Source organism: Enoplosus armatus, chromosome 1, assembly GCF_043641665.1.
Source record: "Enoplosus armatus isolate fEnoArm2 chromosome 1, fEnoArm2.hap1, whole genome shotgun sequence".
Classification (NCBI taxonomy): Eukaryota; Metazoa; Chordata; class Actinopteri; order Centrarchiformes; family Enoplosidae; genus Enoplosus; species Enoplosus armatus.
In genome coordinates this window covers 12,546,367-12,572,730 of record NC_092180.1, presented here as the reverse complement: position 1 = coordinate 12,572,730, position 26,364 = coordinate 12,546,367, and the positions used below count along the sequence as shown (strand labels likewise).

The following is a 26,364-nucleotide window of genomic DNA, read 5'->3' as shown; positions in this document are numbered from 1 at the left end:
CCAGACTTTTCTCCTTGCAGAATTTCCTAAATTTGCAATACTTGTGATGCACTGGCAATTATTTCAGCAATGTCAAAGTTACAAAGGCAGAGTGAGTCATATTAAGTGAGTTGCCTAAAGATAAATACCAAGTATAATAATGTGTGAGCTTTAACAGAGGCGTGGAAACATTGGAAACAAACAGTGGCCTTACCTGATTTACTTGGTGCACACATTCAGCAGCTGGACTTACAAGTTAGTCAATACACAGAATACTTCCAACCTCTCTCTTTCCTCTTACCTCACTGACAGTCATTGGGGGAGGTGTTGGAATTAGATTTCACTCCTCAAAGTTGCTTCCTAGAGAAAACACATTTTACCTTCACTTATTGAATAACAAGAGTGTTATGTCTGATTAAGCTGTTCATGAGAAGTAAGAAATGCACGCCGGGTTTTAATGGACTGAATATAGTTAGTAGAAATGCTGTCGTACCGAAACATTTGTTGGCTTTTGCTTTCACGACTGATACACAACACTTGCTTCATATCCAAAATATGAATACCTAATTAAATCTGCCCCCTTTCTCATTATAACTGTAAAGTGTTCTTCCATTCAGCCGCGTATTTCCGGTCTTTGGACACTACTCGCGAAATTCAAGGCGTCATGTTTTCATACAGGTTTATTGCTTTCACGATGTGTGGCTGATGCTTTTCGTCCATCAGTTAAGATGTACGCGTAGACCTCGAGACTACAGCTAGCAAACTGGCTCATAGGCGTCAACCAAAGCTACAGATAATGCGATAAAGAGACCAATGTCACGCTTTTTGTGCTGCTAAACGTTCAATTCAGACTTTTATTTTGAAAGTTATCTGCGCTTCAGTAGCAGAAGGCGGACGTCACGCAGGCTGATTACAGCTAGCTTCACACGGCGCATAAATCAGGTTTGGTAGGCAGCGAATCGTGGACTGTGTGATACAAAGCCTGTGTCCTTAGTGTTTGTTACGATTTGGTTAGTTATATTACAAGAATTACGTCCGTCCTCCGCAAGAAGAGACGATACTTTTTTGTCTGACAGTACCTAATTGTGCTCTCGCGTCTACCGTTGCTAGCTAGTGTGAAGTGGTTAGCTGGACAGCGTTGACGTTGATAGGAGCTAACATTAACGTCAGGTCGGAATCGAAAAGCATCATTGGTTTTGTTTGGCGGTGGTTCTGTGATTAAAGGAGCTCCAAACGTCAGTATATGCAGCCCTACAGGGCCTACCAGAGAGGCATGAAAAAGAACTAGCTGAAGGCTAACGTTATATGGCTAGCTGTTATATAGCTAGCTGTATGATGTGTATTTGCTCTCCTCACTGCCACGGTGCCGTGTCCACGTCTAGTCTCTTCTGCTGTGTTTAACGTTGCCAGTTGAGCTAGGCCACGTCCCTGCGGGCGTATTTCATCTTAACCCACTGACATTGGACGAGTTGCAGAGAAGATGCCCAGTGTGCGGAAGGAGGACGCAGAGTAAAGATCAGTAGAAATGTGAAAAGTCTTGAACATTCATGATTGTCTGTCTGTGTAGTGTTTTCATTTGCGAACGGTTGCCGCATATACGCGGCATGTCACGTAGACGGATGTGTTTTACAGCGGGAGAATACTCTCATTGAGCTCTGGAGGTTGCGGTAACAACCTGAAGTAACGTTACACTTTGTTTTTGAAATGGTTGGGTTTGGTGCAAACCGGCGGGGAGGCCGCCTCCCGTCCTTCATCCTCATCTTCTTGATGGTGATCATCGCCGTACTGTCGTTCAACTACTGGACAGTGTCCAACAAGCACGGCCGCTTGCTGGATGAGCTGGCGGAGGTACAGACGCAGGTGAAGCGCACGGACGCGGCGCGGAGCCGACTGGAGAAGCGGAACTCGGAGCTGATGGTGCAAGTGGAAACATACAGGAAGCAGATCGACCAGAAGGATGGAGACTACAGCGTCCTGGAGGGCAAGCTGCAGGCCCGAGAGGCGCTCATCAAAAAGTGCACTGATGAAAAGGTATAGTGACAATATCTGATCCAAATCTGGTGGAATTAAGTTTCATTTCACTGGTACTATATTTACTAAAATCTAGCCATCTAAAGTTTCCACAGACTGGGATTAGCACCCCACCGACCAAACCATTCTCAGGTAAAGCTCGGTGACAATAACAAAGTCAAGGATTATAGTCGTTTTTTGACTCAATACCTCTGTAAAAAAGAAAAAAAGTGTGTGTCCATATTTTGGGTATGACTGTTTAAAAACAATGTTTAAACTATGGGTAGTAGGCATGGGGACATGATGGCAAAGCTGGTTCATTGTTCATTCCATTCAGCTAGTCAGGTAAGTTTAGATAAGTATCACTTAACTGTACTGCAGCTAAGAAAAGACAATATTTCAATCACATCACAGTATTAAAACAACCTAAATCATCACACCATATGCAGTCTCATCACGATATCTACAGTATGTTATGCTGTAATCTCCCTACTCAGATGGAGCATGTAGTGACAGATGATACATGCAACTCGTCCTTGTCCGGGAACTCATTCATCCTCACAATTTCATCCACCTCACCTGAGTTCTGCTCCACCAACATAATATTTTTCTAAAAACAATCGCAGCTCTTAGCTCTCTCAGGTGTTTTAATATCCTTTTAGGCTTTTGAATAGATAAGTGTAATGGTGTTGTTTCACTGCGCTTGTGCCTGTAAACCACGTGTGTCATTTAAATAATGGATTCTACATTATGTTAGCTGTGTGTGCTATTGGTTGCTGCTCTTTTCTAAATGATTAGACTAGCTGAGGGAGTCCACTTTCATTCCACACAATTCTGATGTTTGGTCGACTAAAAATTTGTCAGTTTGCTAGGTTATTTTGCTTTCCACTGTTAGGCTTAGTTGTTTAAAAGCCACATTTCCCTACATTACTCCCACCTATCTCCCAATACTTCATATGGTAAATTAAAGACATGATCGCATTCGCAAAGAAACAAATTGAAGTCACCTTTCTTATGCTGTATTGAGATTTTATTGATTCATTTTATCAGGACATTTTTACTTAATATATTCTCTGTGCGTGGCCTGTCTATATGCTCCACAAGGCTCTTGTCATGTGCAGTGGCCCAGCCAGCAATTCACTGTTTTGTGTCCCAGCACCCTCTGAACATCGTTGTGTGTCCAGCTGCCATGGGAGACGTTTAGACAACAGATGGGGGGAGGTGGTCCTGTAATTTGCATCCGGTCTGTCATGCTTCTTTCTCATGGACAGGCATACAGGCATTTGTTTAGCTTATGTTTATCCTATGTGCGGTGTAATGTTGTAGTCAAATCACTCATGGTCTCCAATGTCCATCCAGTATAACTAAACTAGGACACATTAGACAAGATCACAGACAGCCTTATTGGGAGAACAGGTTAGATCCTGAATTGGCAAACTTATCACTACCCATTGATGATTAATGACTTGTACACTAAAGAAACACATCAGTATATTTGCCAGGTAATCTGCAGGAATATCATGGGGGAAGGTCATTAGTAACAATTTCTTGTTTTGCTCAACAGCTGACGAGCTGTTCTTGACCACAACACATCTAACTTCCTCCCAGCTCCTTGAGTGGAGTTAGTTGCTTAGTGACCAACAAGATATCATCATTGATTTTAATGGACCATACATACATACATACATACATAATGGGTATACATGCTCAGCAAACAAGGTCTGAAATTAAAACCAGCCAGTGATATTTAAAAAAAGAATATAGAAATGATCTCAGATGGAAAAATCAACAAGAGTCATCTGACAGCCTAATGGCAACATTTTTCAAATGATTTCCAATTCTGAAACTTTTCTCCTGCTGACCACCACACTGTGTGTTTGGGAGCCAAATCCTGTATTCTGTGGCCAAATCAAGTCATAGCAAACCAGCGGCCCTGTAACAGTTAGCCTTCTGTTTCGTTGCCTGATGTGCTGGCACTGTCTAATCTTCTACAAACATGTTTTACTGACCATTTTATGTTTTTACTCATTTTTGTCATTTTTGATACTTAAATCCCTCTTGGCATCTTCATTGTTTGAAACTGTTAGAAAACAAACAAAACCGTCTTTGTATAAGAGATTTAAAAAGCCAGAGCATAGGTTTCTTGTTGTTGAGGCGAGGAATAAAGAGCAGTGTAAGCGCCCTAGTTTCTTGTTAGTAACTTAAGTATCCGGCTCCGTGTTTACGTAATCAAGATAAAGGCAGGTGTTTGAATAGCAGTTGATCCACTCCTTTCTTTTGTCAACAGCCCAACCCTGTTTCAACAGAGCTGTATGCTACATAGAGCGAGAGGCCTGCAATGCAGAGAAAATAGTGACATTTGAGTCTTAACTGGCTTCCACACAATAACGTCATGTACCCATTAGGCGCAAGAATGAGTGATGCAAGCTTATAATTCTTCATACGGTCTGTAAACAGTCTGGCCGAGTTGTCCTCTATACAGCCAATTTCAGCCGGCTGCAGGGGGAAGCCGTTAACCACCTGTGACGAAGTGACAGGACAAAGCTTTAGTTGACAGTTGACATTGATGCTGTATTTCCCGTCAATCTGTCCTCATTGCCTTCTGTGTCAGTCAATTATAACTCATTCAAGAACTCAGACAATCACAGTGGATTTCAAAGGAAGGAACAAAATGAAGTATATCCATAGAAACCACCCGTCCTGCGACATAATTCACTCCCCCACTGTCCATTGATATTATCAGTGACAGTCATTGTTTTGCCAAAATTTGGCTAAATGCACTTTTGTTTCTGTGGTATTTCCCCCCTCCAAACTCCATCAGACACTGTGTCTGTCTTCATCTGTATTTTGACAGAACAGTCATTTTTGTATCGTGCGAGCTTTTGTGGACTTTTTCAGGTTTTTCTTTTGTCCGCTTTAAAACTTGTCGCCATTTTAATTTAAAACTAGTGTGGGCATTATTCAAGATAACGACAGCTGCTGTATTTTGTGAAGGACAGAACTATAACTTTTTAACAGCCACCTTTCCAACCTACAGGGATTGAGTGTTTGATACTCCCAAGTTTCCCTCCCCTCTACCTCCCTTCTTAACTTGCATGCTCTCTTCCTCCCTTCAAGTGTGTTGTGCATACAACTGAGTTTTATTAAAACACAAAATAAAGAGCAGCCAACAGTTTCAGATAATAATATCACAGCGAGCATCAGTGTGGGCTGCAGGTAGAATTCACATCAGCATTTTTTATTACAGAGCTGTTATTTTGCATTACAGTGTATAGAGTTGTTTTTTTTTACCTTCCTAGTGTAATTAAAGTGCCTGCCTAAAAAAGATTTATAAACCAGCTATGTCTGAGCTTTCAACTTCTTTATGGTGCTTTCTCCATGTTACAAAGGCACTTGTTAAGTTTAGCGAGATTCTAATACTTTATTATGAATTCTATAACATTGTTTCTCAGCATGAGATCAGCAACCAGGCATTGGGTTAACGTCCCCATACTGGTTTTGATAGGCAGACTTGCTGCCTTGTAGCAGTAACTAAACACAATGTCACACTGGGTGCCATCTGTTTGTGCTATGAACTGTTCCCCCTTGTTTTCCTGTTGTCAATGATGGTACTGTCTACTAATTAGAGAGCCTTTTGCACATGTTAGTCATGCATGGTTCAGCAGAGCAACTCTTAATAGACTGTTGAACTGGTTTCAGGTGTTTAAGAGTCAAAATGCATGTAGGTCTCCCTCAGCTGATAAGATCCCTGAACCTTTTTCTCTCTTTCGTACAGATGAAGCTCCAGGGTGATGTCACAGCCCAAATGACAGAAATCCAGAGGCTAAAAGGTAGGACGTCATCCTCATCTTGCCAGCAGAGGGCACTCTCACACACACACACACTGTCAGAATATTTCATTAGAGGATTTATAGTGATTGAAAGTCTCCTCAGGAAGCATTATAGTACAATCTCTCCAAAATATTGTGTGTTTGTGTGTTGCTGGAAACAGAGCAGCTAAAGGAGCTGAAGCAGGAGTTCATGAAACAGGAAGAGCAGCTAAGAGAAGTGAAGAAAAATAGCACTACCTTGGAAAGAAAACTGGAGTATGAGAGGTATGTTAAGTCTCTACTACTTCCTGTCACTTCCTTATTGATCTTCAGGCTTTTCCTCATGCTCGAGGAGCTGTGAAACGATGTCTCAAAATGTGAATTTTTGCTTCTGAAATTATTGATTATGACAGGTTTTACTTTTTCAATTGAATATTCACTGTAATCCGAAGATATGAGGTCATGAGTTATTTTAATTTCCTATCTCCTTGTTTCATAATAAATCTGATTTAATCCCAGTGATATTGCACTCATGTGGTGTGAGGTTTTTAAGAATAGATTTATACCTCAGTTTTGCAGTTGTTCAAAAAATAGTTTTTGCCTGTTTGCGCAAATCTGTTTTATAGTATGGTGACAAAAATCCTTGATTATATGGGTGAAATTTATGAGGAATGTGTGTTAACTAGTTTACAGTGTGGACGTCAGATTGCACAACTGAAAGATGAGTATGAGGAAACGAAAAAGACCCTGGAGGAAGAAGCATCAAAGCTACGGCAGGTTAGTGTTGACAAAATCTCGACCAACAAGACAGTGATCATTCTTTGGACTCTTTAGTAAATGTTTTGCCTGATAGCTCCCTGCCCTCTGGTACACATTGCATTTATTCAGCACTGTAATATATATTCATTACTGTTAACTCAGATGTAGTGATAGTAGCATCCAAACTCAATGAATTCCCCTCTGTGTCTTCTCTTCATTGTCCTTATTGTCCTTTTTTTTTTGATAATTCTTTAGAGTGTAATGGACGGCCAAAAGGGTGTAGTGGCAGGTAGACATGCAGAGGGAGCACCTGGTGTGGATATGGTGGGAGAACGCCATACTGTGGCCACTCGCCGGCATGACAGCCCAGATTTAAAAGGTACTGTGTGTGTGATGTGTGGTGTGTGTGTGTGTGTGTGTGTGTGTGAGTGTGTGTGAGATTCCTGTTTATGGAACAAACAATTTTAATGCCAACCTATCCACCACCTAATTCTTTCTTCTCCTTCTGTTACAGAAGAGATGGGTAAGCCCGGCAGTGATGCCGGCATGCCTGGTATTGAAGACAGTGAGGTGGGAAAAATCGATGATGTGCAATTTGGTAAGCAATGAACCTAAACTTTCAAGAGCTATTTTTAGGTCGGCAAACCAAATTAATTAATGAGTGAGTGAGGAAAATTATGTAGAAGGTATATACATTTATATACAGTAATATTTTTAAGGCAGGATGGGCTGAGCAAAGTCAAGTGTAATAATAATAAAGATGACCTTTATACCAGTTTATAGACCGAATTTGGTTTTAAATATAGACTTGTACACATTTTGTTCCCTCGTGTTTTTAAACTTGCGACTTGTTGAGGGGACTACAAAGAGCCGAGGGTGAGATTATTAAACTCAGCCTGTACAAACACGGCAGTTTGCCAGTTAAAAACTGTCATATTGAAACCAAAACTGGACAAAAATAACTGACCAACGGACTACAGATGTGACTCTCAATCGCCTGGTACTGTGGACAGCGCTGTGGCAGGGTCAGGAAGTGCCACTCCCTAATATGTCACTGAACGTGACATCAAAAAAACAAAAACAAAAACAACTTTTATGGTTTCCAAGCTCTCTCACTTTGCCACTCCTTTTCTCTACAGCCTTGAAGAAACCAGCCATCACTCAGAAGCATGATGACGCCCCTGATGTGGTTGTAGGAGCGGGTGCTGGACCTGGGGTCGGGGCAGCTGATGGCCCTGGGGGTCAGGGCCTGTCCCTGGACCAGCCCAGGCTCCAGCAGGACAGAGTGGACGGCCGAGCAGCAGCAGCAGTGGTTGCACCTCCAGGCATCATCAAACAGGCAGACAAACCGATAGTGTTTGAAGAAGACAACAAGGCAGGTATCAAGGCGGACGAGCTGGGAGAACAGCAAAGACAACTTCGAGGTACAGAATGCACCACATGCATATCATTTGTATTAATTATAATAGTCTGTCGTTTGAGCCTTTAGGCATGTGATAATTAGTTCTCCAGCTTCATTTAAATGTAGCTTTACTGATTTTAATGCTTTCAGTTATGTTTCTTTCACTGAATCTTTAGTTAAGTGAAGGCAAGAGCAGAGAACTGTTATCATGGTACAGGATTCATTGGCAGTTTCTACATTTTTAATGAGTTTTCCCAGCCCAGAACACAAATGTAGAAGGTTTACCACACCCTGCTTTATGAATAAGAGGTTATGAAGAGGCATTTATTTGCCCCTGATTGTGAAGTAGTCATGTTGTAGCCCAGGTGATTTAGTCGTAGCAGATGAAAAGGTGGTTTGCAAATTCTGCCACTTTCCGGAGGTATAACAAAGAACATTTTGGGCCTTGTGATATTTGATATTGGTCATACATACAACAGAACCTAAGTCTCTCTCTTATTGTCAGCTCCTGATAATGTCAAGGGCGACAGTGAACACTTGAAGGGGATTCCTCTGCCGCCCAACCCAGCCCAGGTGCCCAACCCCATCCAGCCTCACCACGCCAAAGACCAAGTTGCAGCAGAGCCAGTACACCACCGCCAAAGTGAGTTCCTCCACAAAAAAAGGGAATACTCTAAAAGGGAATGCAAGGGAGGTTGTGGTTGGAGGGGTGCTTTTTGTTAACCTGTTGATTGATTTTGAAGGGGTGGGGAAAAATAACATTACACATGAAAAAGAGGCATAATCACAGCTATTCTTGTTAGCTTCACCTTTGTGCTTAGCTGCTGCCTCCCAGCTCTCTGTGATGCGCGTCAATGCAGAGAGTAAAATACAATTTGGTGTCATGCAATTGGTGTGAATTTTGCCAAGTGCCAAATGGTTACACCCTTAATTCTACATTTTCATGAAAGTTAGAATTTCTAACTGAGTATTTGTTTGAATGCAAGCCATGTCTGAATAAGGGTATGAGCACTGTCAGGGAGTAGAGAGAGGGCTCAGTTGCAGAGGAGAGGAGACAAATGACACACACCTGGCTCCCAGATGATCCTTTCCTGCTGCCTGGCTTCTGCTCTGCTCTGCTGCCTTTTCTCCCTCCTTCTTCTCTGTCTTCATATGTGCTTTTCTTTCATCTTCCTTTCACGTCCACCTCAAGCTTTGCTGCTTAAAACACTGGTTGTATTCAGTTCACGTCTTCATTTTGTTTTTCATCTAATCTTCTGCCTCTGATCTCTTTATACTTGCATCCCATTATGGCAAATTAACACCCGACACCCACCAGATGTCTCGTTTTTTGGCAGTGTCTGGTGCTCACTAGATACTAGCAGCCCAAAGATGTCTGCCTGGCTCAGTGCGTCTCGAGTCCCCACCCAGTCCTGTGGTGATCAACACTGCCATCTCAAATCTGTAGGTGGCTGGATAGGAACATAAACTACCTCAGATGCTTGTGTGATAGAGACAATAAAGTCTGAGTTAAGTTTATCTATACATTCTACATGTCTTATGATCAGTTTTTCTGATTTGTAATTTTAGAAACAGGTTTGAAACATCTCTAGTTGTCTCCTCTCTAACATGGCCATCAGTAACCAGTAAGCCCATTTCCTGTTCAATATTAAAGCAGGTAAAACACTGTAAAATATTTAAATGATAAGATTGGAAAATCTCACCATTCAACAATATCCAGTAAAAAGATCTCAACTTCTTGCTTTTGTTGATATGTGTTCTTTAATTTTAACACCTATCAACTATTGGTTTACAGCATATAGAACAATTGTTATCCTCTTCCAACATTTAAAGTTAAAATGGTCGTTCCAAACAGGCCTCTGTATCTGAAGCTGCATTGAATTGTTTGTGATTTTTGACAACGTTGATGAAACACAGTGCCTATGGCCTGAAAAACTAAACATAAGATTGGATTTACAGCAGAGCTATTGTGTTTGATTGATTGGATTGTACAGATGATTAAACCAGTAACTCAATTAGCACTCAGTTCTTTCCAGACTTTTCACAATCCCTCATTACAAGGGAACCCCATTTGTTTCCACTCAGCCCTCTGCTTTCAAGTCCATGATTGACTTTTCAACACTCTTCAGAAAAACCTTTTGTCTAATTAACATCTGCCACAGTGTATCCCTTCAACCTCATCTTCCTTATCTTTTGTCATCCTCTTCATGCGATCACTTATTCCTTCATGCATTTATTATGCAGTATTTCACCCATTCCTCCCTGTCTCCCTACAACTGCCTTCGCTTCCCTCCCTTCCTGATGAGGCCCTTCTCTGCCTCCTGCAGGCCGGTTCTTTGATGAGAACGAGTCCCCAGTAGATCCGCAACACGGCTCTAAGCTAGCGGACTACAATGGGGATGATGGGAACGTGGGTGAGTATGAGGCCGACAAGCAGGCCGAGCTGGCCTACAATGAGGAAGAGGATGGTGATGGTGGGGAGGAAGACGTTCAAGGTGAGCCAGGCCGGGAGACTGGATTGCCTGTCCAGATGTGTATCCACCATTCCTCCCTTGCTCCCTCCCTCCACCCCTGTCCTGCTGCTGCCCCCCTGCATTTGTCCCGAGAGTTAGAGTAGCTCACAGTACCCTGAGTTTGGTCTTTGAATCCATCACAAACTACAGATATTCAAGAATTATGACAAAAACACCTTCAGGTTCAAAGCAGGACTGCTATGTATGCAGTTCAGGATGAGTAGCCGAATGCTGCTGGGCATTTTTTACTGTTTAGACACAGTAACGATCTTGGCAAAAACTTGACCCAGGAACTTACGGTTCTGTGAGAGTAACGCAGTTGCCATCTAGTATTTTCTCCCCTGCCTGTGCTTCTGTTTAGCTATACCACCTGTCTGTGCCCACCAACCATCTGACCCACATCTCGACCAGTAGATAAATATAGCTCACTGTGTTTGTGAATGTGTCTGTGTTCTCCTTGAAATATTGAAATGCATGTCCATGTTTTTTTTTCTTATTGTTTCCTGTCATGTATTTCTGATTTCTGAATGTTAATATTTGATTAGAGTGTAACAATACTGCATTTGGAGAATACTATTTTTGTTTTCATCCATGTAAAAAAAAAAAAACAATTTCATTCATGTTAGCCCAGTGATTAGAGTATGGCTGTGATTTGTAATTTTTATTTATTATATCTGTGTTAAACTGTTCAGTTTGTATACAGTCTCTGATTTCAATAAAAATCTAGGATGTCCTTGTTTATATAATGACCAACAAGGACGCTAATGATATGCTAGATAGATGTAGGAAGTGTTTCTACCCAAAATTAGATGTGTCCTCTCAATACATTCTTCTACACATTGTTGCTAAATCAGGGGAAATGGCTGCAAGTCCTACACTGTTCACACAAGATGGACATGAACACCCTAAAAGCAGGAAGTCAGCACTTTGTTTAATTTCAAATCCAGTGTACTGAAGTATTTCCAAAACAATGAAAAACATAAATCCTGATATTTCCTGATTCCACTGTATGTGACCATTATAACAGATCGATTGATTGGACTGAGAGCGAGGACATAGATAAGATAATTCATAGCGATAACTATGCAAAAGTATCTGTTTTCTTGTATGATAATGGAGTATGGTTACAGCACTAGTTCATTGTATATTACTTAATCTCTAATGTTTGTATTGCTTTCTTTTTTTCCCAGATGATGATGATCGAGACATGCAGGGAGACCGGGCTGTGGATTATGGAAAAAGACATCAAGCCATTGACATTCTTTGAATGGGAACTCGTACAGCCGTAGCTCATTAAAAATAAACAGACCTTCCTCTGCAACCGAGGTCTTTCTTGACAAAATAGTTTGAACATCAATATGTTTAAGAATTTATAGGGTGCATCCTCAATGTCATGGACTATTTTGGAAAAACAGACATTGCAACTAATGAATTAATTCTGAATAACGTAACATAATACAAAGAAAAAACAAAACATGGCATTGTCCTGAGCTGCTGTTGATTTGCTGATGGTTCTAAGTTATGACAGTCGAGATGATGATATCCTGTATGTACACTGACGAGTTTTGTTATTTGATAACTGCCTCGGTTCATAATGGAATGGTCTAAAGGATCCCTGTTGACTCATGTCTGAACTTCAAGGTCGAACTGTGTTTTGTTTTTGCTACTTTTCTTTTCAGGTTGCTGTTGCTTGATATAAACAAACTCTTCGCAAGAGGTGTTTATCAAAGAGACTAATTCGGCATTCAGCCTTTCTAACATACTTTTGGGACTTATATGGAAGACCATTTTTTCGTTTACAGGAGTGGGAATGCATTACAAATGCCAAGGACTTTGCTTATGGCCTATTAAATCAATTTATTTTCTTTGTGACAGACACTAGAAGTGCTCCTCATTCTGTTTTGTTTTTAAATGATGCTATTGCATGCATTGAAACTTTTTATTAATAATCAAACTGAGCAAAATACTGATGCTAAAGCAATACCTAGAGCGACGTTAGTATCCTCCACAGTGTGCAAAGATTAACCAAGCACATATGGAACTGACTGACTGTACACATGCTTCCATTAATGAGGTCTCTTGTACATAATGTAGTTGAACTGTTACCATTTGTACTGAGGAAACCTAATTCCTCACCTTTAGGGAAATCCGTGAACATGAAATCAGTTCTTCTTTGTGCAGCCAGGAAAATTGATTTCTCATGGAAAGGCACATGAATGTAATTTAATTTTATTAAAGGTGATGCTTCATGTCATTTCTCAGGTGTGATAGTGCTTTAGAGTCTTGTGTAGAAATTATAGATTGTCATCAGTAGAGAGTGGATTACTCCGGTGATACAGATTTTTAATGTTATCAACAACACTGTCATAGGTGTCTAGCACCTGAATGCCTTTAGTTCATTATTGTAACATCTGCTGAGTATAAACAGCAAGAAATTCATAAATGTCCGGTCGATTGTTGACCTTTTGAATATTCAGTCATTTATTACTTGCTTGTAAAAGAGGAAGCACAAAGACGAGTAGTCTACCTTTATCAAAGCTGTGACAAGAAATGGGAAAGTGGTAGTCTTCGCTGCAGACTGGCTGGTGTTTTGAGAGGTAAGGGGGTGTGTCTGTGTCCCATACGGGTATCTGCCTTGGAGAGACTGAGCAGAGGCGGGAAATGGCGCCTGGTAACACAACGATGTGTCATTTCGGAGACGGCCCTTGAGTAGATATATAGAGAAAGTCGAGTCAGTTTACGAAAACAACCACTGCCTCTGTTGTGATGCTTAATCGGTCTTGAGTCGTTATCGCCAGATACTGCGGATCACCGTAAAGTAAGTCGATAACGTTAACCAACCTTGTTCGTGTGTTTGTGTAATTTGGCTTGTGGTTTATGTAATGTTGGCTAACGACAGGATAAATATTTCCCTTCCCTGCCTGTGCACATCTGTTAGCCCGAAGCAGTTTTTCAAGAAGGCTAGGTAGGGTTAACGCTAAGCTAGCTATGCTAAGCTACCCTGCATAGCTAAGGCCTATCACGGACCTGGCTAATTCCTGGTCGACTCGACGTCTTACCTAATTTCAGCTTCCTTCTACTCTTTGTAACTAAATCATTCAACACATGCTCGCTAGCATATTAATCATACCAGTGTAACTGTTAACATCTTGTTTAAACAAGGAGCAGTTAATACTAACTAACGCCAGGTTAAGTCTTCTAACTCGCGGTGAGGCTAACGTCGTTCAAATTGGCATTCCTCAACAGAACTTTGCTAGGTTTACAGCTTGCTAGCTAGCTAACGTTAGCCAACACAGTCTTTTCCATTTAATGTCTTTCCTAGATAGCTAGACGTGTCCATACGCCGTAAATGATGAATGAAATCTCATCAACTGTATCATTAGTGATAGATAACGTTGACTGGATCAATTGCACCAGTTGAATAACGTTATTATGTTAGCTAGCTGTTTTGATTAACGATGTCCGACTAGTTTCAGATATAACGCAAACGTTAAAAAAGTAACTTAACACAAATCGAGGAGACAGCCGAGTCAAACCGCTCAGCTAAGTTCATGCCAGTTAGCTAACTATTGTTCCTTACTTTCGATAATCGTTTAATGTTATTTCGCTCAACTTACGATGCCGCAATGACTTGCTAACGGTAAGTTAGCCTGTTTGGGTTTTCCTTGTTGAAATGCTAACGTTACCGTTTACTAACTCATAACGCTAATTGGAATGCCCAGTTGTATTAACAGTGTAACGTTACCTACGCCGCTTCTAAAATCTGTCAGTCTCCAAAGAATTTGTACAAAAACAGCGCTATGTTGCACACCTTCATAACCCCTGACGCGTAACTTAACACACGACCTCTTGTAGTTCGTTTTGGTAGCGTTAGCTTAATCGAGCTAGCTGCAAAGCTTGGTAGTCGTGAATATTTAGTGCAATTTGGTGCAACTTTTACAAATGTTGACTTGGACATGATTGAGGCAACTGGACCACATTTATCACCTGCCTACATTGTATTTGTTTTAATTATGATGTGTGCTTTAGCCACTTCTTAAACCAATTAGCTAACCTTAGCCTCGGAGTACTACTTTTGCAGTGGACAGGCTGTCGGAAGGGCCTCCACTGTGTTTCCATGGCTAGCGTTTGCTAGCGCGCTCATACAGTCACAGTGGCATGCATGTTCTTATTTCCCGCTCACTTGCTCGTACCTAGCTATGTGCATGATCCTTGGTTAGTGGGCGATTGCCGAGGAAGGTGGCTGTTCAGCAGCTATGTCGTTGTTGCCATGCGAGCCCCGGCAAGGTTTGATCATACAGTAAATATAACCGGCACTTCATTTAGATTTTTATTTGGCAACAGCGGGAAAACCTGATGTGTTGTACACGCTAACATATGCAATGCATAAGAGCAGGAAACGAAGAAACGACAAAGAGTGGCATAAAGTACACATAATAGCCATAATGTAGTAATATCTTCAGGAACAACACTTCTGTAAAAATGTCCATACATGATATGCTTAGTTAATTACATTAGATGGGTAAATCTCATAAAATAGAGAGTCAGGAAGAATGTCAATTTGCAGCATCTGTCAGTTTATCTCGTGAAGTTTCAGGGAAACACACACAAACTTTACAGTAGCAAAGACGAGCAGTGGTCACAAGGGGACAGATCAGCAATACTTAGGTAGGACAACCTGTGGGATGTTAGGTTTTGCTCAACAACACTTAATACAGCAGCTTTAAATATCCATGTAGTTGAATTGGCACCTCTGACCATGTCAACAAGAAACAAACATGAGCTTCACCAAAGTATTTACTTCAAGGCTTTTGTAAAGTGTTCCTGTCTGTGCTTTTGTCCATCCAGTGTGTATAGCTAAAGAAAATTCAGTCACAAAAACACGAGCATCATTGTGGTACTAAGTGTTATTTTCCTGTATTATATAATCTAAGGGAAGCAAGCAGAGAATTGGTAGGGCAGTAGACGAAGTAGTTTTTCCAGCCTATACAATAGTACTGTGATTAGTACAGTACTGAACTGCAGAAGTAATATTATCTTGCCAGAGTTACTTATACAGGCATCATTAATTTATTAAGGACAGTGTCAGTACTGTGATCTCGACATCCATGTTTTGGTTGTAGAGGGATGAAAAAAAACTTCCAAAATCTCAAAAGCACCAAGAGAGGTCCTCTCCTACAGTGGCTTAAGAATAGATGCCCCAAACATATTTTGCAAAACACTATTTACGATCCCAAAAAATATTATTATTTAGTAGTAAAAAAAAAAAAGGCTTATAGTCGGCAGATCCAAAATAACTAGTGGATGATTTATTTTAATGCAATGTTAAACATAGGGAAAATTTTATGTTGTATCTTTCTGCCAGGTCAAAATACAGTAACTGGGAAGAGGTAAATATTGTTTTCCTTCTCCATTTACTGGCATTGCTTGGTAAAAGAAATAAGAGGAAAAAATAAGCAATTTTAGCTGAAAAAAGCGATAATAGTTTTACTTCCTCCACAACTGACGTTAGAGCAATAGAAGAAATGTCAGTATAAAAACTGTGTTACTTTTTGTTTTAACCTGATGGAAATGAGCATTTGCTTTTTTCTGTAAATCTGATCTTTAAAAAAGCAGCGAAACCAAGACATTTTCAGATAGATATCAAAGTCCAGTGATATATTCTGGGTTAATCATCTTTTTAACTCTCAGAAGTACACTGTTTGAATTTTCTAAAATGATGCACTCAGACAATCATGAAGTATTGAATCTTGAGAAATTGGATTATGATTTTCAACTCCAGTTGTATAATAAAATATCTTCTTTTAGATGTTTTAGTGTAGCTGACGTTTTTCAATAGCACACATCATCATCAAAAACATGTGACACTATAACAAAATCAAGGAGTGTATCCTTCAACTAGTACATTGACATTCATGTGAATTCACTCTCTAGACCTGCTAATTTATTTGATAATCTGAGCATTCACAACTTTTAGGCTTGTCCCACTTTTCCTGCCTGCCTGTTACTTTAATGTTACCATGTTCTGTGTTTTCATCTGTGCACAATTGAGCAACAGCACATACACCTCTGGTGTGTTCATGGATACACCCCTGTGTAAATGTAAAGCAGATGTAGTGAAGGACATTTACAGTATGTATTGAGTGTGCTATTGTGTATTTAGGGAACCCGACAGGTTGTGGATATGTCCAGACACATTTTCAGCCAGCTGCTGTTACGTAAGGGGCTGGCATGCTTGACTGACAATTCGTGTTCACTATGAATAGTTTTTAAGTTTTCCCTTGTCCACACTTGAGGACAAAGCTGACCAATTAAATCCCTCAACTTTAGAGAACAAGGAGATTATTTCCTTCAGATGTGTTTCAGTTCATGTACATTTAAAAATCTTTGTCCACGTCTACAGTTTTTTCAGTTACTGTATTTTGTTTTCTCGACTTAAACATTGATCTTGTATGTACACAGCTAATAATAGGGAGTGTGTGTGTGTGTGTGTATAGTAAGATCCTGGGCAATGTTTTTTTTTTTACTGTACGAATGAAAGTAAAGCCAGCTGTGGCTGCTGTGATCCACTGTGATGTAAGTGAAATGGGATCTTGAATGCATCCAGATGTTGTCTGAAAATGCACCAGTATTACCCCACTCCAGAAAGATACACCCCACAGACTTATCCTTTTTTAAAAGTTGACTGTTTTAACAACCTGTTTGTCCACCTTAACAGATGAGTATTTGCCTAAATGTGCTTCCTTGACTGTACAGTCATATTGATTTTCTCTCTCTCTCTGTGCTGTCCCTCCCTATGTCTGATTTTCTAAAACAGCCTTACATGTGACTGCTAAAACAATGAGGCTGAGAATGCGTAAGGCGTCTCAGCAGCCGAACCCCAGTCTGGCAAGCCGCCCATCCCGTACCAAGCGGAGGCATTCAGAAGTAGAGGAGGACACTCCTACAAGCGGAGGGAGAGGCTTGTTCTCGACCATCAAGAAGTTCATCAGAGGAAATGCTGTTAAGGTAACTACCTCTATATCTCATCAAATGACCCTGCTTTCTAATTGTGTTCCCTGCAAATATGAATGTGATTCCCCTGCTGGGAGCATTCAGATATTGTAGCTGAAGCTGTCCTTCTCTTCTCAGTGTGTTTGGTTTAACAGTGTTGCCTAAGCTTTTTGGCACTTGTCTGTTTTTAAAACTGTTTTTAGCACTGTGCTCTCCAGGTCGCTGAGTTAAATACAGTGTTTCTTGGTGCAGAGTGTCATGTTTCCCAAGAAATGTCTGGTGGAATGCAGCAGCTTGTCTGAGAAGTCGGACTCAGCTCTAATTTTAGCTTCTGGCTCACAGAGTTGGTGTGCAGGGACAGGAGGTAGTAACAAGTGGAAAAGTCAACTTGGCTAAAAGAAGCTTTTCCTCTGGAAAGACAGGTTTATTTTTGATGTTTTTACATTGTCATTTCATGATCCTCCCTTTCCTCATTAATTCCTAATTTAGGACTTGTAGCATACTGCTTTAGTTAGTTTTTTCCCCTGCATTATCTGTATCTGTTGCTTAACTCCAATGAAGCTAACAAAAACTGTATTTTACAGTGGACGGAGGCATTATGTTTTTGGGTTGTCCGTCCCTCTGTCCCATTCTTATGAACATAATATCCAGACTTTGGTGGTCAAAGGTCAAGGTCACTGTCAGTTTTCAATCGGCCAGTGCTGGATGTGTCTCACTGTGATCTAGGACCACCATTTTTGGATTGACAACCAAAGATTTCACTACGCTTCTCTCACGGATGTCTACTTTCATCTGAGACAGCCCATAATCTCAAGAGTTGAGAGACTTTTAGCAGTTTTTAAAAAAAAAATCTATATAAATACTGTTTTACTGCATGATGTCTTGTCTCCGTAAGGTGCAGCAGGAGAGCCCAGCCAAGAAGACACGCCTCCACTGTGATGTGGACAACAACCTGATCACCACCACCCCAAACACCAACACCCCCCGCAAGACTATCAGCAGGGTTGGCAGGAGAGGGTCCCTCAATGGACGTGAGTGGCACTCAAAGAAAGTCAACACTAGTGTTTATTATCCACTTGTCTCTGTTAACTCTCTTAAACCTTCTCCTCTGCAGAGGCAACCAATCATGACAGGAGTAAGGAGAAGCCCAACGGCAGTCTGGAGGAGACGACGGCTGTTGAGGTGGTTACCAGCCCTCCTAGAACCACCCTTCTTGGGACCATCTTCTCCCCTGTTTTCAACTTCTTCTCACCAGCTAAAAATGGTAAGCAGACCCTGAGGTTAGATACATTGCTAACATTGTAAACAGAGACCATGTTTAAACTTATTGTATATCTGTACTCAAATAAAATATGGTTGGCTGAATTTGTGCGATTCGCAATATATCATGCATTAGTGAAAGCCTGCAGTACACATAAATCCCCACTAGTAAGTTTCCTTTTCACACGTTCTTACTACCATTTGATGTTCCACCACTGTATTAAATAGTACGTTGTGCTTTTTTGTTGTTGTCATGGTGTTGATGTATGTCTTATGTGTCAGTTATGTCAGCATAGTACACAGCTCAAATGCCTCTTCTTTGTATTTGTTTTTCAGCCTCTTCTGGCTCAGACTCTCCAGACCAGGCATTGGAAGCTGAGGAGATAGTCAAGCAGCTGGACATCGAGCAGGCTGTTGAGACGCCCACCAGCACAGCCACATCCACGCAGGAGCTGTGTGCCACCACTAACTTCTACTCTAGTGTATCACAGCTGCCACCTCTGCGACCTCCCCACATCCCTGAGGTGTCTCCCACAGCAGTGGAGGGGGAGCTCAGTGCTGATGCTGACCTTCCACCCCTCACAGGTAGATACTGCAGAGCAGTACACGTGGTTCTGAAACATTAAGAGTTTTACGTCATGTTGAGGTAATGATGAAGTAAGTGACAACTGCTGGATGTGCTTATCTTGCCATTTTGTGTTCCTGTTTCTCATTTTGTTGTTATTGTGGTCCAAGCTCCAGGCTCCAGTCCAGATATGGCATATGTGGACTCTCCTCCCACCGCAGTACCACCAGAGGCAACCTATGAGGAAGACTGGGAAGTCTTTGACCCGTGAGTAAAACACTGCAGTCATAAAATGTTTAGTTCTATAACCAGACCCCATTAAACATAATTAACAACAAAACCAGAATGCCGATATCTGGAAAACGAGGGGTAGTGGGATAAGCAAGGGCTGGGACAAAAGTTGAAAGTTGGGTTATTTCCTGCAAATGGATGCATTGTTTGTAGCACAGTGAGACATATGATTCAACCAGGTCAACCCTACAGTTGTTATAATTGACTTAAAGTATGTGTGATGTTTTGATTTGTAGGTATTTCTTCATCAAGCACGTCCCTCCACTGACAGAAGAGCAGCTCACCCGTAAGCCAGCCTTGCCACTGAAGACACGCAGCACGCCTGAATTCTCGCTGGTCCTAGACCTGGTCAGTTATAATATACAACCACCAATTGTTTTGTTTTTTGTTGATTTCATTTTTTCGATTACATTTTTTAAGATATCATAAGATTGAGAATAATGTCCCTGTATTTTCATTAGGATGAAACGTTGGTGCACTGCAGTTTAAATGAGCTGGAGGATGCGGCACTTACCTTTCCTGTCCTCTTTCAAGATGTCATTTACCAGGTAAGTACAGTCTTGTTTCCCTCAGTTTATTTCATGATGCCACTAGAGGGGGATAAAGTCCCATTTGTAAATATAGTACTTTGAAAAATAGACAAACTTGTCATGCGATTGGAGAACTAGAGAATTTCAATAAGATGTATGTTATAGCACTTGGTTTACTTGGTCTCTCATCGTGATGACCTGCAGTAAACATTGTCTGTGTTGATCATAAATATTTGCTTACCGGTGGTCTGTTGTCATGTGCAGGTGTATGTGCGCTTGAGGCCGTTCTTCAGAGAGTTTCTGGAACGCATGTCTCAAATCTATGAGGTAAATATAACCTGGTTACTCCTGTTAATTTATCCTAATTGCATGCGATTTGAAAAAAACTGACCATTTATTTTCTCCCCTTTCCTAGATCATCCTTTTTACAGCCTCTAAAAAGGTGTATGCAGACAAACTGCTCAACATCTTGGATCCTAAAAAGCAGCTAGTGAGGTACGGTGTGTTTTGTGTTAGTCGGTTATGATTACACAACAAGCTTAAAAGCTGATGCAAGCCTGAATGAAAAGAGCTCAGAAAGCTGTGTGCAGCACCGGTGGTGGCATGTGCTGCTGTTGAGGTGTCAGTTTTGTGGTTTTTCTGAATTATTGATTGCCCTGACCTTGTCACTGATTGATTTTTTTTTTTTTTTTCCTCTCTCGTCCCTCTTTCCTTTCATTCCCTACTGTAACTGTAGACACAGGTTGTTTCGGGAACATTGTGTCTGTGTCCAGGGAAACTACATCAAGGACCTCAACATCTTAGGCAGAGATCTGTCAAAGACCATCATCATAGACAATTCACCACAAGCCTTTGCATATCAGGTGAACGCCCACACAAAATATAACACTGGAGGGTTTGTGTTATCTGGTTATCAACAAGCCTCAGTAATTGTCATCAAATTAAAACATATTTTAGGAAATTAAAAAAAGCAAAATTGCTTTTCAAGTTTTTGCCTTGGAAATTTTGATTTTGGCCACAGGATGAGTCAAAGCTCTCTTTTAAAATAACTCATCTGATCAGTCATTGATGCAAACAACATGGAGCTTCTGTACAAGTACAGCTGGTCCCAACAAACTTTAAACTAACGTCAACTCAGTACAGATTCTAATGGGTAAAATGCGTGCCGAAGTGTTGATTATGAAACTAACTTCAGTCTGCGTGTGTCTGATTGTGACTGAGCTGTTTGGCTCTACTTTTCCCTCTTTGTAAAAATCCAGAATGTTTTATTTTTTTGCGACATTACCATGTGCTGCTCTAATTAATTACCACAAAGCAAATGTAGGACGTGGCTGATTAATCATTACAACCTGCTGAGCTGAATCACAGATATTTAACAGATTGCTATCTAAACTCTCATTAGATTTGTGGCATTTGCTGTGAGATATAACTCCGCCGCTTGTTTTCCCTGAAGCTCAGTTCTTTATATCATAAAAGAGTAATGATTTCTTCTGACAATAGTGGAGTTATTGTTAGTTCAGGTGACTAAACTATTATACGCTGTGGGAAATCCTGTTATATTCATAAGTAAAGACGTTACTCATGATTGCAATTGACATGTTTTTTGTCCCGACAGTTGTCCAATGGGATTCCCATAGAGAGCTGGTTCATGGACAAGAATGACAATGAGCTGCTGAAGCTGGTGCCCTTCCTGGAGAAGTTGGTTGAGATGGTAAGATGTCACACGCTTCAATAGCTATTGTAGGACCTGTTACAGCAGCTACATCAAAGAAATATTTGACCATTTCAGTAAATGTAATCTAATTTGTTCTTTAATCTCCTCTTGTCGTGGTTCTCCTGCCCGCTGAACTCGTCAGAATGAGGATGTGCGGCCGCACGTTCGGGAGAGGTTCCGGCTTCACGACCTGTTGCCCCCTGATTGAACTCGACCGCAGTCCCTCAGAACGGGACAACATGAAAAGACTGAAAACAACATGCGTGTATAAAGCCCCTCTTTGGATTACAAACAACAACATTGCCATTACTGTTAAAATTTTAGCCTTTTTTCTTAATTTTGGGTTTATTTTGTGTTTTTAAATCCACCGTTGCTTTTTAAAAAACTTTAAAAGGAAAACATTTTTAAAGATCTGGGTGAAATTTTCTAAAAATCTAAATGTATAGATGAAATTACACACGCTATGAACAAGCCCAGGTAAACTCCTCTTTTTGACTGACTCTCCAGCTGTGGATATCTCCTCCACACTAAATTCTGAAGTCTTGGTGCTGGTTTCGTGGATATGAAAATGCCACCTGGTAAAGAGGAACTCCGCCCCGACCGAGTCCCTGAACCCAAACCGAACCCTGGTGCTCACGCTGTTGACACTGACGAATAACGACACTCTGTGGCTACAGACCATTTTCAGCAGGAATGAGTGGCCTGTAAATCAATCTGTGCATGTGTGTATGTTTACTCCTAGCCACACACACACTCACTGATTTGGTGTTTGGCAAACCTAAAATCTGTAGCCTTTAAAATCATATGCATTCCTCGTAGCTGAGTCAAGTTTCTATTGTTGGTTGCAGTTTCTTTTCTGGTAAAACTGGTGTTTCATTGTTTAAAAAAAAAAAGAAAAAAAGATAGCGTTTCAAAATGTTTTACTTCTGTTTGTAAGATATGATATTTTAAAAGGGGTCATGTAAGTTTTATTGTAAGCCTTTTCCTATTAGGGCAACATGGGTGCATATTAATGACAGTCCACTGCATAGTCAAATGAAATGGAATTAATCCAGGACTTTAAATATAGTTTGTTCTCGTTCTAACAAATAGAGGTTTAAATCAATGTGTTTGCTTCACTGTGGACACAACATGGCTCCCTAATTAAGTGTTAGGATTAAGAATCTTCTTACCTGTAAATCTGACATATTGTAAAGGTTTGAGGGCATTCATTTTCAAATGTGTCAACGTTAACCTTTCTTTAATAATAGTATTTGATTTGTCATTTGTCTATAATCAGTATTGTCTTTTACTCCTAATCAAGTATTCTGGCTAAATCAGAGCTTTTGTTTCTTTTAGTTGTAATGTGTAATTTGATGGCTATATCAGTAGCATTATGACTAATGTAGCACATCTCTGCCAGTGTGTCATGAAGTCTACCTATGGTAGAAATCTATGGCCAGACCCTGTACCAGCCATATCTGGCACCAGCAACATACTGTTTTAACGGTCAGCTTCACGCTTCACTGAGTGCTCCTCTACTTGTTGGTTTCATGCTTTTTACTTTGTACTTTTAAGTTGTTTTTTTTTCTTCCTTTTTTATGTTTAGCGCAGTTTAAAGCATTGTGTTTAAGAATGGTAACTATATGAATGTGTATCTGCCCGACTTCAGCCTGGACACTCGAGCCAAACTGACATTTTACTCCTCTGTTGTTTTCGACTTGATTTATTTGATAGTGAGACAAACCGTAGACAGAAATGTTGTGTTGGCATCCTTACGAGCCTAAACCTGGGAGGTGAAGACGGAAAGCTCAAATGCCTGTCTTCTGTTGTCGCCCAAACCCTCAAGAGTTAACTTGAATCTCCGTGACAATTTGGCATGCATTGTTCAGTTTGAATCCAAGTGCATTTTATGTTAAAGCAAATGTGAGTGTTTGGGTTTGTCTGGGTTGCCTGTACAGTGCCATACATACGCCCCCCCCAATGGCATTTTCTGCGCTCTCGCCCCCAAAATGCTTAGATGGAAAGAGACAATCAGACCTCAAAGCTCTGCAGATACTGAATCCTGGAGACACCCACCCTATTCTTTTTTCAGTGTGCTGTATGTGTTGTGTACTGTGATTCCATTGAGTTGCACCCTGCCCATGAGTCAATCTGCCAGGTGAATCCTGCTGTGCCCTGCCCAAACAATCCCTGCTGCTCACTTAACACAGGTTCTGTTCAGAGATGGTTTCCATCTGTTCAGCGCCCGCCTGTCTTTGCCTTTTTTTCCCCACCAGAAGTTAGTAGCTCTCCAGAAATTAGAATTAGTTTGTATTCAAGTAAAATTGTTACAGGGCACAATGTTTGCTCAGACGTAATGTTATGAGTACACATGTCCAGACTATGAATGTAAATTGTACATGGGGTGAAGTCTTAAGTGTCTTTCCGAATTCCTTGTTGTGTTCTCTCCTCATCAACCGGAACAAATGGATGAGGAGGGACGGCAGCTTCCATCTGCCATTTAGATGTTGAAGAGGAGGCAAGAACAGTGTGCATGGAAGAGGAAACATGTCTTGAGGTCCCACCATGGTAGCCCCCTCCCCTGCCCCCTTGACCTCTCACCATCCTGACTGCCAGCGTCTAGTATGCAAGCCTCACCTCGAGTGTGTGATGTAGCCCAGGTGTGCTCATCGCCTCAGTGGGCTGTGATTATGTAGGATTATCAGCCATGGCTTGTTTCTGAAGGATCGGTGGGAGGCATTTGATACTTTTCATCCAGCTCATTTTTATGTGCATTACCAGTTTATTGTACACTGAGTGTTGTACAATACATGCAGCTTCATGTTTTAAAAAAAATCCTTAAAGTAAGGAAAATCTTTTGTATTTTTGATTTCAAAAGGCATGTCATATCTACTTTTTAAATGTATTAATGAAGATTTAACTTTACTTCAGATGGAGTGTTTTTTTTTCTTACAAATATCTGTATGTTTAGTTTAGCGCAATGTTACTGAACTGTTAAACTTAGCATGTAGAGAATACAGCTTGCTTTGTGGGAAAGTCCTGAATTAAATTTTAATCATGGCACTTTTTCTGCAGAAAAGAGCGACGTGTTCATGATTTATTTTTATTTTTTTCAATATCCGTTAAGCCATTTTACTTGCAAGAATTGCTATTTGTGCTGAAGATGTATTTAAAAGTGTTTTAAGACATCTTTGTTAGCCGTTAGGCTATATGCTATTGTAAAGTGTATATACAGTTACATTGAATTTCTGAAACAAAGTTTTAAAGTTAAAAACCTCTTGCATGCCCTTTGTTTTTATTTCTCTTGACTGTCTGAGATGATGCTGGAGATGTGGGATAATTCACGGGAGAACAGATGAATGGTATAAATTACATTGTAGAGTTACATTACACTTACATTTCTGCTTATGACTGAAGAGATAGTTGTAGTACTGAATATATTATAGAGAGTATATTCAGTGCTGGAGTAGCCAGAGAAGCCTCAAACCTCTAACAGCCTGTAACTATAACAAGTGGTGGATGCTGTCCAGTATTCATTTCACTAGGGTTTGTGCTGTGTGATTCAAATTCATATTATGATTTGCCCATTAACAGTAGTGGATATAGTAGCCTTTTTATTTTGATCCCTTGTTCAGATGCTTGTGAAAGAGTAGCCTGTAATATTAACTCCTATAGCCCACCATTAACTTTTTTCCATTAATAATGATTTAATTCACTTTTTAAAATGAGATTTTGAGTGCACAACTAATGGATTGTATTTTAATGGGGTTCTCTGAGGTTTAAACGGGTTTTAAGGAGGGAAAAACACCAAAGTTTGCCAGATAATATTAAAGCCACCCCTGAATGTGTAACTTTGAAGGCCATTTGTTTTCCATGTTATTTGGTAAAGGTTGAATGAGGTTTTCTCTATTTAAAACCCATTAAACAAAGTAGAGAAAGATATTAAAATACCTTAATAAACTGAAAAAAATTGACATTAAATGACTTAGAATGAATCACTCAATTTGAATTTTAGGGTAAGTTGAATCATTTCCGCTATTTTAGGGGGTTATTGCTTAAAGAATTGGCCCATCTAAATAAACCACCTTTCAGCAACATCAGGCTGAATGCGGGAGTTAGAAGTCGTCCAGCAGAGTATTTGCAGCAGATGTCATGTAAATCCTCCAGCAGTCAGTCTGGTGTCTTCTGGCTCCTCTGACGGGACTCGGGTTTCAGACGCAGGAGTTAATCAACACACTCCGTTAATAATTCAGCACCGACGGCCGGGCTTGTTGCCGAAATCCCTTCTGCGTTTCACAGCCCTCATTTCGCACCTACTTTTTTTCCCTTTACCGGTGTCCTTAATTACGCTGCTTTCAGACCAGGTGTAGAGTTGCAGGTGGACACGGAGGTGAGGAGCCCGCAGTCTCTGAGAGCAGCGCGGCATGTAACAGGGATCGTCACCTCAAGATTACGTCTGAAGGATGAGCGACAGCTTGTTGAATACTTTTTATCTGTGAACACAGACTCTGTACAGTTAACCAATATGAAGCCTGTTCTCAGTCCAGTTCTTTCGCC

At 40.7% G+C, this 26,364-nt stretch overlaps 2 protein-coding genes across 5 annotated transcripts; both read left to right on the top strand.

Moving 5' to 3' along the window:
- The first annotated feature begins 962 nt into the window (after nucleotides 1-962).
- On the top strand, nucleotides 963-12,726 carry golm2 (golgi membrane protein 2). Of its 4 annotated transcripts, none has more exons than XM_070903759.1 (10): nucleotides 963-2,010; nucleotides 5,765-5,819; nucleotides 5,981-6,083; nucleotides 6,485-6,575; nucleotides 6,813-6,936; nucleotides 7,075-7,155; nucleotides 7,697-7,981; nucleotides 8,465-8,602; nucleotides 10,287-10,454; nucleotides 11,663-12,726. In XM_070903759.1, the coding sequence occupies exons 1-10, from the start codon at nucleotides 1,684-1,686 to the stop codon at nucleotides 11,737-11,739; spliced, it is 1,449 nt and encodes a 482-aa protein (XP_070759860.1). In that variant the 5' UTR covers nucleotides 963-1,683; the 3' UTR covers nucleotides 11,740-12,726. The 4 variants fall into 4 exon arrangements, with proteins under 4 accessions (XP_070759860.1, XP_070759852.1, XP_070759875.1 ...); XM_070903751.1 differs by having other exon boundaries at nucleotides 7,072-7,155; XM_070903774.1 differs by lacking the exon at nucleotides 10,287-10,454.
- Nucleotides 12,727-13,169: 443 nt separating this feature from the next.
- Nucleotides 13,170-24,888, top strand: ctdspl2b (CTD (carboxy-terminal domain, RNA polymerase II, polypeptide A) small phosphatase like 2b). The gene is made up of 13 exons (XM_070925800.1): nucleotides 13,170-13,290; nucleotides 17,290-17,480; nucleotides 18,361-18,496; nucleotides 18,580-18,729; nucleotides 19,062-19,310; nucleotides 19,461-19,557; nucleotides 19,818-19,929; nucleotides 20,043-20,129; nucleotides 20,376-20,438; nucleotides 20,527-20,606; nucleotides 20,848-20,974; nucleotides 21,727-21,822; nucleotides 21,968-24,888. Exons 2-13 carry the CDS (start codon nucleotides 17,313-17,315, stop codon nucleotides 22,031-22,033), a joined length of 1,431 nt encoding a protein of 476 aa, XP_070781901.1. The 5' UTR covers nucleotides 13,170-13,290; nucleotides 17,290-17,312; the 3' UTR covers nucleotides 22,034-24,888.
- The last annotated feature ends 1,476 nt before the right edge of the window (nucleotides 24,889-26,364 follow it).